Raw genomic sequence first — 15,628 nt, 5'->3', positions numbered from 1 at the left:
CATCCTTGCTAAATCCGTTGTATTTACACTGCATTTATTTGTAGTACCATTAATATGCGCAGTCCCGTCTAAATAAACAAATAATAAATGATTTAATATTTAATAAAAAATTTGCAAATGTAGACTTTTTTCTCAGTGTATTAAATCATTTCATTCAGGGTTCATTTTTCTGTTTCAAAGTGATGAATATCTCAACAGTGTTTCATTTACAGTGGGTTTTTTCAAAATGTTGTTTCTATTGTGAATAATTTACGAAATACTGTGCAGGGAAAAACATGTGGTTCATGTACAATAGCTATGCCATAAAATGGAAAGGACAAAAGATACGAAGAAAGGCTTCTGTAAATCACCTGTTTTGCGTAAGGCTAATTTGTAATTTTGAGAAAATGGTCTTTAAACGTTTTTTTTCAGTAGCTTGGTGCATGCAGCTTGTTAAAAAATGTGAACATATATCATTTGATGATCGCTTTATATGTTTTATGAAACTACAGTAATGGTAGAGGGAAAATATGATAATATCGCCTATCCAGCCCAAATCACCATTTACACCTGTGCTGTCTCACCTTACAGGTGGTATTTCTTTGTTAAAATGTGTTCTGTTACGTTAAGGCTTCGCTCAGCACCAGTAGCACTGTACTTCACTTCGTGTACATACACTGAATAAAAAAATTCCACCATGTACCTTTACATCCCCATATTCGTCTGACCACACCCCCTTCCGCTTACCTTCATAAGCAGGTGTGTGGTCACCTACTCGCCTCCTTCTTCACTTTCACCACAAGGAAGTGCCTCGGTATATCCCCACTTGACGAGGTTGTTAGCTGAAGAAAGTTGAGACGTGTTTACATTGTGCTTATTTTTTTCTTCTCTCATATATATTCGATAGAAAAACCATAATGTCTACTCCGGAGGGTCGTGTTCGCAGGGCCACTCTCCACCAGCGATTCTCCATTTCCGCCTCCGCCGTACGTCCTGGGCTGTTGCCTCTCTCGTGGTTGACAGCCACGCCCGGTAGGCGTCCGATGGGTAGTTCGCCTCTCCAAGGAGCTGGTGCACCGGTGCCGTCGCCTATGCGATGGCCTGGTTCTGGCTCTGGTTCCTCTGTTTCCGAGGAATCGTCCGCTGTTGGGCGGCCGGTTCCTTTGGTTCCAGGGGATTTGAGACGCAAACTTTTTGCGTCGGCTCGCTCCCGTCGCAAGATGGTGGCTTGCAGACGCGAACGGCCAGGGTTTGGTGAGTTGCTGGAGCCCAGTGATGATGCGTCGGTCTCTACATGCCCGATGGAAACAGAGGATTACATGGTAGAGGCGGACGGGTTCTTATTTGAAGGCCCGGTGGAGACAGGTATCCCGCCCATCCAGGTAACACTGGAGGGGGGTGAGATGTCTCCTTGGGGCGCCTCGTTTGAAGACGTTGGAGAGGAACCTCTGACTCGTCGGCGGGATGCCCTGCTATCAGCCACATCGGAGTGTGGCTCCTTGACCAGTAGCAGCCTGCTGTATGTGAGGGATGCGGGCTCGGTGGAGGAAAGTCTGCAGGGCTTTGTTTCCCGAGCTCATGGCGGTGGCGGCAGTCGCAAGCGGCGTGCCGCTGCCGCAGCCACTGCCTGTTCCTGTCCCTGATGATCTCATAGGTCATTTATGGCAGCGTCGCCCGGTGAGAGGGGTGGACGTTGTCTATCCATTCTTCCCCTCAATGGGGGCCTATGTTCGTCAGTGCCAGGTGGTGTCCCACATCATAGGCCTCACCCCCGCCTACGTACAAGTTACGCGGGTGGCGGGTTTGGTCGACGGTATGAGAGAGGGCGTGCCACGGCTTGATAGGCCGATGGCCGCGCTACTCTGTCCGGAGGTGGTGTGGGAGCCGTTACGGAAGCCGGTTCCTCAAGGGAAATCGGCTAGGCGGTTGGCTTACTGGAGCGACCAGTCATTTATCGCCGGAACACAATCTCTAGCTGCTGCGTCTAACATCGCACAGCTGGCAAGATTCATGTTTGGGATATTGACGGGCGGCATGGAGCTGAGTGATGTACAACATGACCAGCTCTCCCAGGCGGCAGGAGCTGTCCTGCATCTGACTCAGCTGCAGGCCATAGTCGCTGGGAAAGTGCGCGCCCTGGCGACTCTGAACCAGCGCCACCTTTGGCTGGAGCAGGTGCGTGTGCCAGAGAAGAAGAGGCTTCCACTTCTGACGGCACCCCTCTCCGACGCTGGACTGTTCGGGAAGGCCCTACAGTTGATGACCTCGACCTGTAGAGAAATGCAGGAGGAGCGCTCTGTGCTTCAACCTCATTTTCCCCCTCCCGATGTTGCCGGTGGGGTCAGACGGCTGCCACAACGTCGAGCGTCTTCCGCCGTGACTGCTGCTACCACCACCGCCACTGCTGGTCCTTCAAGGAAGAAGGCCAGGAGGAGAGAGAGCGCCGCCGCTACAGCCGACCCATCTACGCCCGGATGTGACGGTAGGGACCGTCGAGACCAGCCGCCGATTGCTTACCGTCCCTTCAGGGCTCCACGGGGTGGCAAATCCCGAGACACAGTGACTTTTTTCCCCTGTGGTCCCCTCTGTTTTTCCCTTCCCGGCCCTAACATATTATGATTTTGTTCAAAAATAAAGAGTCCCTCTCTAAAGGGGGACTGTATTTTTTGTTAACAAACTGTGTGTTTATTCACCAAACATATGATGGGGTTGCAAAGTGTGAATCTTCACTAGTATGGGTTGATAGGAGGGTTACGTTCATGTTAAGAGCTTTAAGCAAGGTCTGCAGCCTACACTCGGTTGAAAAAGGGTTTTTTCTGCCTCGGCCTGAGTCTCCACATAAGGTAGAGGTTTCTTGTATGTTCTGTTGCTTGCACGAGTAATGTTGAGCTACAACACTGTTGTGTTGGTTGCAGTAATGCTCGTATGAACACGTACCACGGCTCAGCCATTCTCGCTCTCTCTATCAGTGTTTTTCTATGTTCAACATGGGTGTAGGATTCACACACACACGCGACTTGGTTTTGTTGTAAACCCTGTTCACAGTTGACTGTGGTTAGCATGCATTGTATTAGCTTGCGCTATTCATTAGCATTGCTATTAAAGGTATCGTGTGCTAAAGTTGTTGCTGTGTGCAAGGGAAGGGCTTGTGAGGGGGTACCGGATAAACCCCTCCTTCCCTCTTCTGATAGGTCAGGGGGTTTATTCATCTCTTGTTGGTCCAGTCAGGGCCAAGTCGTTAGGCGACTTGGCTGGGAGGGGGGGGGGGGAAGGGTTCCCTAAACTCTGCTCCTATTACACAGGTGTTGAGTATTGGGTTTCCCCCCGTCATAGCACACGTCATTACGCACGTTGCTATTTGACGATGGCTTCTGCGAGTTAGGCCGTCTGTTGTTGTCAAAGTGTCGGGATAGAGCGTGGTGGGGGTGACTGGATATAAAAATTTAAACAGTTTTATCCTCAGCTGTGTCAAATGAGGTTCATACAGTCGGTGCTTCTTTTCTTTTTTAATAAAAGAGTGTGGAGTATAGGAAGCACCACACCCCTCTTGTCGTTTCTCCCAGGCGCCTTGAGGATTCAATGAAGGGTCTACATTAGCCTGTTCATTGATGTGGTTGTGTCCCGACGCATGCATGGTGCTAGCTCGGGGTGTTTCTGATGGGAATCATGCGGGTAGCTAGTACGCCTTGGTTGCTTGTGGTTAAAACAGCGTTTTTATAAAGCAACTGGGATGGAGGGTTTGTCCTCTTCCGAGAACCTGTTACTGGTTCTCGACGGGTTCTCGTTCATGTCTGGGGGATGTTAACGGAATAAGATCTGAACATAGGTAGAGGGGTCTCACGCCTTTGGGGTGGGCCACTGAGCACGGTTCACACCGGCCCGTCTGGGTGGTGCCCTCTTTTCATGTTTTTGATCGACACGCATAGCTGTCCCTTCTCACGGAGTAGGCTGATCGGCGTGGTTAGGGCACGGGACTGGTTCTGGTCACGCTGGTCCAGGTCAGTTAACCCGTTGTCCGCCGGGGATGCAGATCTGCTGTTCTTCGGGGGGAAAAATGCCGGGTCGGCCTGGGGTGTCACAAGGTTAGGCGTTATGGAGACCCTTGTTGGGTACTCTTTTGTACCTGGCACTATCTTAAGGGGCTGGTTCTCTTTTCTTCGCTCCTCTCTCACGCTTGGTGGAGAGAGGGCTGTTGGGGTGGTCTTCTGGACCTCCTCTGGTAACCCTGTGTGCTTCCCGAGCCGCCAGGCCCGGTCCGAAGTAAAGTTTCGTTGATACCGTAGACCTGGGATAACCCTTTTTCTTGAGGGGTTATAGGAACAACCACCGCATTGGTACCAAGGGGGTGGTTGATTCCCTGGTGTGTTGGAGCAGAGTCAACTCCTGGGTTACCCGGTTGAGTGTGCCCCTGCACGTTCATGACGTCTGCCAATCATGTCAGCCTTCTCTGTCTCAACCCCTCTGGGTGGGTTTTTTTTGGTGGAGGCTTTGTCATGGTGATCAACAACGCCAGCATGCGCCCCTTCCGCCGGGGGGGCTTTTTTCAGCTGACTCCTTTGGCGCCTGTCTCGTCTGCAGTGCTCCAGGCTCAGGTTACAGCCTGCTGCCTGGTTTCCCCGGTGCGCTGCCTGCTTCCGTTGGTTAACTTGAGTGCTTACGGCCATGCTGACTGCCTGTGTTTCAGAGTCAGTGTGCCAGGCGGTGTGCTATTGGGGGGAAAGGGCCCGCTCTTGGAGGGGCCCTATCCAAATACGCTGGCGATGTGGGGGGCGGTGTCACTAAGTGACCACCTGGTGGGGTCTTGATGCCTGGCGTCATTGACCTCCAGGCCCCCTTTTTCCCTTCAGTGGGACTGGGTCTTCCTTCGCGCTCCGCTGCTACGGCCTTGCCACGGGGTTGGGGTTGCTCTTGACCCCGTGATTTTGGGGGCAGTAACGAGGTTGTTCCGTTCGTTCCCTGGTGGCATGCGGGTTGTGCATTTGTGTAGTCGTGGGGTCAAGCCACGGTCTGCTCACCCTGTGCATTGAGTTGCTTGAGTTCCTCTTCGCCTGGTCGGATCCGTCGCCCTCCCGTAAGCCTCCACTAGGGAGGGTGTCCTCCATTAGGGAGGGTCGGGGGGGCTCGGTCCTCCCCGGTCTGATGGTTGTGGGGGGCCTCAGCGGGGTGTATTTGTCGGGCTAAGGCTCCCGCTCAGCCCCCGTTGTGCTACTGGTGCTGAGCGAAGCCTTAACGTAACAGAACGTAAGGTTATGAATATAACCAAGTTCTGTGAGTTATGGTGCGCTCAGCACCAGGACGCCGCTGCTGCCCTTGATCTCGCCTTGTGGTGAAAGTTTGGGAAGGAGGCGAGTAGGTGACCACACACCTGCTTATGAAGGTAAGCGGAACGGGGTGTGGTCAGACGAATATGGGGATGTAAAGGTACATGGTGGAATTCTTTTATTCAGTGTATGTACACGAAGTGAAGTACAGTGCTACTGGTGCTGAGCGCACCATAACTTGGTTATATTCATAACCTTACGTTAAATATAATAAATAGCTCTACATTCCAACAGCCAACACTGATACATATAGTGTTTGGTCAGTAACATTGGTCTCCCAGTCCCTCCGCTCTGCAGTAAACACAAAATAAATGTTCTGGTATCCCTTCCCATTTCATCCAATCAGGAGAGAGAGAGAACCCTAGATATTTTTTACTTATTTCAAGAAATCTTGCCAAGCCAAATTAGCTGGCAGATTATTTTACTTGTTTCAAAAACGCATTTACTTAAAACTATAGTTTGTATTTCTTATTTTTGTCAGACAATTTTTTCAGAGTTTTCTCTCCTGACTGGATAAAGTGGGAATGGGATACCATTGGGATAGCATCTGTGCCGGTGAATAACACCATGTTACAATTGTACGCAAACCGAGCTTGCTCACTGAGCTCATTCACCACCTTATCAACTGTACAAAAAATCTAAGCAAATGAATAAAGGGAAGATGATTAAACAGAAGGATTTGTAGATACAGTAATAAATGATGATCGATTTTAATTATAAATTCATATTTGACCTTGAACTTGACCTTGACCTTATTATGGCCAAATCATACATCTATGGATAGGGAAAAGGCTCCTCTTTCCAATGGCAGGGTTAAATCTGGATTTAGTCATTTCCTCTTGGTTTTACGATAAACAAGATATAATTAGCATTATTCCGATAAATTCTTATTTCCGGTCAATCTTACAAAACATCGGTAAAAATGAAAATATACACTTTGACTGCTTTTTTGATAGGGTTATGGTCTTTACTCTTGGCAACAACAAAAAACTAACATCTTAAAATCCAAGGGCCCACATGTGGCCCCTCATGAGGACGATTCACGACGCGCCACTTTGCCGACCTCTAGCGGCTCGGGTGTGCATTTCTTTTAATACAATATTATTATAGAATTAAAGCCCTATTTATTGCCTGTCAATTTCCCTTTCAGGTGACAAAATCCGTTCAGCAGTTCTCGAGTTACATGCCGATATGTGAGGCGTGCGCCAAAGTACACATTACCACCCCGACCTCTGGGGGCTCTAGCTCCGTCAATCATTTGGCGATCTCGAAAATGTTTGGACAGGGTTGTAGCCAATGAGTGTGGCTTTCCAATGATATCCCATGATATGATAATTGGAGATCTAATATGGTCTCTATTGATCGATTTATGATAAAAAAAAGCAGGGGACCTACAGGCTTAACAGGTTAAAGGTTGTCGATACCTGCACAACAAATGTGTGTGCGTGGGTGTATGTGCCACGCAATTTGTACATGCAGACGTGTGTGTGTGTGTGTGTGTGTGTGTGTGTGTGTGTGTGTGTGTGTGTGTGTGTGTGTGTGTGTGTGTGTGTGTGTGTGTGTGTGTGTGCGTGCGTGCGTGCGTGCGTGCGTGCGTGCGTGCGTGTGTGTGTGTGTGCGTGTGCGTGTGTGTGTGTGTGTGCGTGTGTGCGTGTACGCACGCGTGTTGAGTATGTGTGGATATTGGCTGCAGCCAGAGATCTGGACCCATGTCAACAGGCTGCTGCCACACATCACTGCTCCTGCTAATTAATTGGCTTTTAGTCGTGGATGTGTTTGCTGCATTGTCAAGCAACCCACTGCTTTTTTGGCCATTGTCATTTAACCCTTTCTCTGTACACTCACGTTGTGAAAACACTAGCCCAGGTAGCGTGTTATGATAAATATGATCTCCCTCTACCCCTCCCCTCCTCTCTCTCAATCTTTCTCTCTCTGCATCTTTGCCTATTTGTCTCCCATTCTCTCTCTCTCTCTCTCTCTCTCCACCCTTGCTCTCATTGAAAATGTGTGCAAAAACGTCCCTGGTTTGTTAATATAATTCAACACAGGATTTTCTCATTTGATTATTAATTTCCCAGTCAGTGCGTCTGGCCTTGTTCTGTTGGAAGATGCGGCGGTGGTAGATAATATCTCACTGGATTTTTCTTCTGTGTTCAGGGAGATGGACCCAAGTGCAACCTCTCCAAGGGCTACATTTGTGGAGATGAGGTAAGGGGAGGGGGTGGTGATGTGTGTGTGTGTGTGTGTGTGTGTGTGTGTGTGTGTGTGTGTGTGCGTGTGTGTGGGTGTGTGTGTGTGTGTCTCTGTGTGTGTGTGTGTGTCTGTCTGTGTGTGTGTGTGTGTGTGTGTGTGTGTGTGTGTGTGTGTGTGTGTGTGTGTGTGTGTGTGTGTGTGTGTGTGTGTGTGTGTGTGTGTGTGTGTGTGTGTGTGTGTGTGTGTGTGTGTGTGTGTGTGTGTGTGTGTGTGTGTGTGTGTGTGTGTGTGTGTGTGTGTGTGTGTGTGTGTGCCGCCGCAGGTTGAAAACGGTGCCTCTGCAAATTGAGGGAGAGCGCGGTTACTCTTTTTTTTTATAATTTTTTTTACTTCTTTTTATTTGAATAACAGGTGTACAGCAGATACATGTCCCACAGCACACGGTCTCTTCCCCCACCCACGGCCAACAAAACTCTAGGGAAACCCACCTCCAAAAAACACAACCGGGGACAGACATCCCAAGACCCCCGGCCCCCACCCCTCCCCCAACCAAACAGCAAAACCACCAATCGACACGGCCAGCGACAGCATGCGGACATATTCACATACCGTCACTAGCCGTATCAATCAACAGCCCCCCTGCTCAATCGAGAAAACAGCGTGGTTACTCTGAGGCAAATTGTTTCACCACGTGTAACACGAATCAGAGACAATTTTAAATGCATTCAAAACGCCAACACTTTTCTGGGAAAGCACATAATAAGGCATAATTGTAGAGTGGATATAACAGTGCAACTCTCTGGGGCACAGACTGTCATGTCTAGAATGGGTGGATTGTCACTGAACCATACGTTATATTCTTTATTCTCACAGTGTGCTTTGTCCATAGTGCAAAAAACATGTTTGCCCGTGTATGTAGCAAGATGTAGTGTTGCGGCTGTTATTGTGGGTCATTCTTTATGACCTATAATATGAAATATTGAGTATTGAAAGAAAACCAGTCACCGCTGGCTTAAGTAGCACGTCTAGCTGATACGTTTTTCCTGTAAATAAAGTTAGTAATGATGGCTTTAAAAACAGTTTATAGACTTATAGACACAACCTAAAATAAATATTTTTAGAAGAAAAAAAAGAAGAAAAAAGTATAATAATAATAAAATAAAAGATAAAAAAAAAATTACAAGTAGCTTTCCTTCATTGCCAAGTTCCCAACTAATTTAAGAAGCAGAGAGCACAAATATAAAATCAAAACGTTTGGTGCATCAAAAAAATGTCCTCTTCTCTCACTCTCTTTCTCTCTCTTGATATCTTCCTATCTCCTCCCTCTAGTCATTCATCTCTCTCTCTCTCTCTCTCTCTCTCTCTCTCTCTCTCTCTCTCTCTCTCTCTCTCTCTCTCTCTCTCTCTCTCTCTCTCTCTCTCTCTCTCTCTCTCTCTCTCTCTCTCTCTCTCTCTCTCTTCTCAGAAGCAACGCACGCAGGTCTGAGTCACGGCCATAACCTTTACACGTCTGTCTGCCTCTGTGTCCCTGTGTTCCTCCAGGCCGCCCTGGAGCCCAGCAGTGGTTACGGTGGCCTGAGCAGACCCCAGGGCCAGCCGGAGGACAGCTCGGCCTGTCTGGGCGCCAGCGTCTGGGCTCTGCTCCCTGCCCTGGCCTGGGCCCTGCTCCTGGCCCGGCATGCCTTATAGAAGCGCCCGCAGGAGGAAAAGAGGTCATCCACCCACGAGCTGATCCCAGAAGCAGAAGGTGTTATTTCTGAGGCGGATGTTGAGAAGGCCGAATCTCTGGACATTAGTCAGGAGTGGCATTTCTGAAGGACAGGAGGATCCACGGAGGAAGAGGAGGAGGAGGAGAAAAATAGCTACAATCGGAAAATTTAAAACAGTGCATCTATTGTTTATTTAATGTATTGTTTGGGGTGTTTTTGAGGAGCACGCACAGGATATGCAGAGGAGACGGCTTTGGGAAGGACCCCTGGAGCGAGAGGCCCACCGCAGGCCAATCGCCGGGACTGGTTCTCTGACTGAGACAGAAACCAGGAGGATACAGCCCTGTTATGTCAAAGACGTCTGGCACTCTTTCCCACAATGAAGGGAGGAGACAGAGGAAATTGACTAAATAATTACAAGAAGACTGGACTGACAGGACAGAGGGAAGAAGGGAGAGGGTGTGTGTGTTAGTAGAGAAAGAAAGAGGAGAGAATAGAGGTAGAGCAAGAAAAACATTGAAGAAATGTATCTGCTGTCAGTCACCTTTGTCTTGAAATGGTACGTGGCATAATGTCTTTGATGAACGGACTACAGTGTTTGGGGTGGGGGGGTGTGGGGGAGGGGGGGGGGGTGTAATGATACCATTCCGTCTCTTCAGCGCTAGTGTTAACTCTAAACTGTAAAGCCTACTCAGTGTTCTAAGTGTTGGTATAGTAACCGTGACCATAATCAATCTGCCGTGAAGCTCTCTTTCCTTTTCGGGTGCTACAGTCTATTTTTTCAGCGGAAAATTACAGAAAAAAAGAAGAAATGGTGACAATGTAAACAGTAAATGGTTCTCATTTGAGATGATGATGTTGTTGTTGATGAACGTGGGTGTGAGCTATACCTGCACATGTGTATATTACTGTCTCTATCTGTTGTATATAAACAAAAACAAACATAACTAAATGAGCCCCAATGTGATGATATGGAGGACTGGCGCTAATGGCCGCCGGCGGAAAAGCTCTCATTATCTGCGTTTATATTTGTCTATATTAAGGTATGGTCATAAGGAATGTATACAGGGATGAAATTAAACAAGCTCTAATTGCTTTGGAAAGCCATAACCTGTGTGTGAATCGTAATGTGTATTCACAGTGCGCAATGTGTGTGGGTTTGTGTGTCTGTGTGTTCAGAAATAATACAGGACTGATTTACATGCAAGCATGTCTCATTCTACTGCTTCAAAGAGCTTCAGCGTTAACCTGTAGTGTAGATTTGCGCAGTGCTCATACTGTACACACTGTCCATACCTGCACCATACCCAGTCCTGTCATTTCCCCATTTTCGTAGAACATTTAAAATATATTACCAGTAATTATATAGTATCCAAGAAAATGACTCTCCCCTAGATTTATTGCCTTTCATCTCCAAAACTAAACTCGCTCATTCTTCAGCGCAGTGAGTGGCATGTTTGCAAAAAGGAAGATATACTGTTCCCTGTGAGAAGTCTGCTTTGTGCATACAATGGGTTTTGCTACAGTAGAGGTAGTTAAATGTTGCCTACTACCACACAATCCGTATTTTTCGACTGAAGTGTTTATGTCTTTAGGCAGTACATCAAGCACGGTGCTCAGCCATAAATGCTTGGCCACCGAACCGAGCAGGGCTCTATTTTGTTTTGTTTTGTGTGGCAATTTTAGGAAAAGGTGTCTATTTAGGAGAGGCCGTCGTCCATCACTTCAATAGAGCACAAGCTTATTACTACGTCTGGAGCGAACCACTCGTATATAGTGAGCCTCTAAAATCATTTTGTGACACATGATTTCCCTCACATGTCAAATGATACTGACAGACTATGAGGTCAGAGTGCAGACAGCTTCAATTTGAGTGTATTTTCATCAATATGCTGGCCTTCCGGCCACTGCCACCAAGCCTCTTCAGCTCATTCAGAACACAGCGGCCCACCTGATCCCAAACCTACCGAAGTTAGCCCATGTCACCCCTGGCATACCGTGCAGCAAAGGGAACCGCTCCCGCCTACCTCCGGTCAATGGTCTCTAACTACACACCCTCAAGACCCCTATGCTCTGCATCTTCTGGCCGTCTCAGACCCACTCCTATCCGAGCTCCGGGAGGGTCATCAAGGAGAAGCCGCCTATTCTCAGTCCTTGCCCCACAATGGTGGAACGAACTGCCCACCACAGTTGGGACAGCCGAAACCCGTCCAATCTTTTGCCGTCGACTAAAGATGCACTTATTCAACCATTATCTGAAATGAAAAAAAATATAATAATAATAATTCTAACCCTAACTAACCTTACTGTCATGCACTTGTCCTAATATACTAACCTACACTGTAGCACTCAACACTTTGATGAACATTGTTACTCAGCTGATAGAGTTGTGCCCTTCCTGATGACTTGTCGTACAGAACTTGTAAGTCGCTTTGGATAAAAGCGTCAGCTAAATGACTAAATGTAAATGTAAATATTGAATGAGTGCTTAAAAGCGGACAGCACGTTTGTTCATGGTCCCCCATTTCTGGATGGAAAAGGAATTTAGACAGATCGAGACTATGGGGTGAATTCACAAAGGGATTGCGTGGCTTTTTCTGACGCTGTGCAAATAGCCCCAAAACAAACCTTGCTATTCACAAAGCACTCGCAAAGGGTGAAATACCGTGCTAACTGCGTTGCCATCATCATTGCCTCGCTGTGCGTCCGCGCTATTTGCGCGTATTTAAATTAGGTAATATGGGCGAAAAATTTGGCCCTTTCTATGCAAATGAGCCTTGTTGCAAAAACACTCCAATTCACAAAGATTGGCGCTAATTGCCACGCACAGTGACGCTATTTACGTCTTCAGAGAGTTGGTGGTAACTAAGCGCATTTATAAGGGGTGTCATGGCGTCTCCGGTGATCCGGTGGGTTAGATAATAATCACAATAAAGAGAATTGAACCCACACACTCATATGCTCCAGAATAAACGTTTAATTTATAATGTTTTGTCAGGTCCATGAGGAGTAGACGCTGGAAACACTGTCAATGAAAAGTGTATTCTGGAGTGTATGAGAATGCGGGTTATATTCTCTTAACTAAACATTAAATACAACTTAATTTCTCACTCTATAAATATTCCTAAATCAGAAAATATTTTCTTTAGTTTTCTGTCTGTCACAATACGGTGTGGTGTGATAGGACCCAGGAGCAGACAAGACGAAGGCGGGCAGCGAGTCCAAGGGTTTTTTAATAACAAGATAAATAAACAGACCAAGAGTACATAAAAACTAAAAAACAAAACCTCTCAGTAAAAATTGGAAGAGGGGGAAAAAAGGAAAACAAAATAACTATCACTAAACTCTAACCAGAACATCAAACAATGGACCGACACAGAGAACAGGAAACAAGGAACTCAAATAAACAGGAACAAATGACAAACAAGAAACACCTGGGATGATTACAACTGGAGACACCTGGGAGGGGAAACAGACTGACAAGGAACGTTAGGTTATGACTATAACCAAGTTCTGTTAGTTAGGGGCGATGCTTGGCATCGCTACTGCACTATCTCGCGTACGTGCACGCGTACTGAATAAACCACAAATGTACCTCTAATACCAGTATTAGTCTGACCACACCCCTCATCAGCTTACCTTCATAAGCAGGTGTGTGGTCACCTGCTCTCCTCCTTCCCAAGCTTTCACCACAAGGTGAGGACAAGGGCTGCAGCGGCCGTCCGATGCCAAGCATCGCCCCTAACTAACAGAACTTGGTTATAGTCATAACCTAACGTTCTGTATCGTTAGTGGCTTAGCTTGGCATCGCTACTGCACAAGGGAGGCCAAGCGGAGCCACTTGGCTGACAAATACACCCCGCTGACAGCCCCCCAAAACCATCAGAACAGGGAGGGCCGAGCCCCCCCGACCCCCCCTAATGGAGGGTAGCCCCCCTATTAGGGACGTCACGGGAGGGCGACGGACCCGACCGTGCGAAGAGGCACTCAAGCAACTCAACGCACAGGGTGAGCAGACCGTGGCTTGACCCCACGACTACACACACGCACAACCCGCATGCCACCCGGGAACGAACGGAGGAACAACCTCGTTACTGCCCCCAGAATCACGGGGTCAAGGGCAAACCCAACCCCGTGGCAAGGCCGTAGCAGCGGAGCACGAAGGAAGACCCAGACCCACCAAAAGGACTGGACTCCCTAGAATGGGGGCCCGGAGAAGTCCATGATGCCAGCATCAAGACCCCACCAGGTGGGCACGTAGTGCCCCGCCCCCCACATCGCCAGCGTATTCGGACAAAGGCCCCTCAGTTACTGCACCTGGTATTCCCAGGCGGAACCAACCAGGCCAGAACCTGCCCAGCTTCCGAGATCGGACGAGATCGGGCGTGTTCAGGTCGGTATGGCCGTAAGCTGAGCGGGCCCCGTCCCCCCAATAGTACACCGCCTGGCACACTGACCCTGCAGAACAGGCAGTCAGCATGGCCGTAAGCACACAAAAAAGGTTAACCAACGGAAGCAGGCAGCGCACCGGGGAAAAACCAGGCAACAGGCTGTTAACCCTAGCCTGGAGACTGCGGACGAGACAGGCGCCAGAGGGGACAGCTGAACACAGCCGCCCCGGCGGAAGGAGCGTAAGCTGGCGGTGTTGCATGACCAAGCCTCCATTTAACCACCCCCACCCAGAGGGGTCGAGGCAGAGAAGGCTGACACGATTGGCAGACGTCATGAACGTGCAGGGGCACCCTCAAACGGTGAACCCGGGAGTTGACACTGCTCCAACACACCAGGGAATCAACCACCTCGGTGTTACCCAATGCGGTGGTTGTTCCTATAACCCCTCAAGAAAAAACTCCAAAACACACCTGCGGGTATACACCGGCTATACCGCAGTACAAGTGTCTCAGTTTCCAAAAAGGGTTAACCCAGGCCTACGGGTCGCAAACATCACTTCGGACCGGGCCTGGCGGTACGGGAAGCACAGGGTCACCAGAGGAGGTCAAAAAACCACCCCCACAGGCCCCTCTTCGCCATGCGTGAGAGAGGAGCGAAAAATAATGGAGAACCAGCCCCTAAGCACACCGTACCTGGTATTCCCCGGCGGACTCCCAACCAAGTACTAACCAGGACCAACCTGTGTAGCGGCCGAGATCCGACGAGATCGAGCGCGTACAGAATGGCATGGCTGTAAGCCATGACGACAGTGCTGAGTAAAAACATACCCAACCAGGGTCTCCATAGCGCTTAACCCTGTGACACCCAGACCGACCTGGCATTTTTCCCCCTGAAAAAAGCCCAAGTCCCTCAGGGTACCAGAACAGCAGATCTGCATCCCCGGCGGACAACGGGTTCAACTGATCTGGACCAGCGTGACCAGAACCAGTCCCGTGCCCTAACCACGCCGACATGCCTACTCCAGGAGAAGGGCAGATATGCGTGTTGATCTTAACATGAAAAGAAGGCGCCACCCAGACGTTCGGACGAACCGCGCCTGGTGGCCCACCCCAAGGGCGTGAGACCCCACTACATATGTTCAGATCCATCCCGTCACCATCCCCCAGACATGAACGAGAATCCGTCGACAACCCACCCAGGTCATGGGATGTGGTCGTCGGAAGAGGAAAAACCCCCATCTCAGTTGCTTTATAAAAACGCTGTTTCAACCACAAGCAACCAAGGCGTGCCAGTCAATCGCCTGTTTACAGCGAGCTAGCACTATACGTGCGTCGGGACACACCCCCATCAATGAACAGGCTATTTAGACCTGTCATTGAATCCCCAAGGCGCCCAGGGGAACGACAAGAGGGGTGTGACACTCCCTAACTCCAACACTTCTGGAATAGAAAGAAGGAAGCATCAACAGTATGTATCCCAGTCTACACAGCCGGGGTAAAAAATGTTCACATTTTTACATCCCACCACCCTCCCATAGGAAAGAGACGGGGATCCCCAGAGAGACTTCCCACGCGAGCTGTACAGATTGAAAAGAATATATTGCACCTCGAGCCATGTAAAAAACTGGTTTTAGGGCCTCCGGGGAAGAGGCACTGAACCCATACACACTCAATAAACGAATTGAATCGAATATACATACAATAGAAAAGGACCCTTCTAGAGGGTCCACTCACTTTGACAATCTGAGGAGGAAGGCTCTGTACTCTGATGGAGGCTTCCTCACATGGAAGAAGGAGTCCGAACTCACAGAAGGCCTGAATAGGCGCTTGGTGAGGAGGAGCCCTGACCACCCCCCCTGAAAACAGATCCATCACATGGACCTGAACAGCACACGGAAGTCCTACCAACAGAGACGCGCACGGTGACGTACTCTATGGCGGGGGAATTCCTGCGGTGCACACGCCCAATATACCAGGCCGTGGGACCAGGAACTCCCTCCCCCCCCCCCCCCCCCCCCCCCCCCCCGTAACGTGC

General features: G+C 49.0%; 1 protein-coding gene across 1 annotated transcript in view; it reads left to right on the top strand.

Moving 5' to 3' along the window:
* Nucleotides 1-9,846, top strand: part of LOC311235315 (GDNF family receptor alpha-2-like) — a 257,806-nt gene extending 247,960 nt beyond the window's left edge. Inside the window, exons 8-9 of the mRNA XM_084322740.1 lie at nt 7,458-7,508; nt 9,036-9,846. Of these exons, the coding sequence (XP_084178866.1) occupies nt 7,458-7,508; nt 9,036-9,182 (198 nt within the window). The 3' untranslated portion in view covers nt 9,183-9,846. The remainder of the gene's footprint in view (nt 1-7,457; nt 7,509-9,035) is intronic.
* Nucleotides 9,847-15,628: the final 5,782 nt, after the last annotated feature.

Source organism: Notolepis coatsorum (assembly GCF_963971535.1).
Source record: "Notolepis coatsorum genome assembly, chromosome: 10".
NCBI lineage: Eukaryota > Metazoa > Chordata > Actinopteri > Aulopiformes > Paralepididae > Notolepis > Notolepis coatsorum.
The sequence above is the reverse complement of the archived record's forward strand: the minus strand, read 5'-3'. Positions and strand labels throughout refer to the sequence as shown.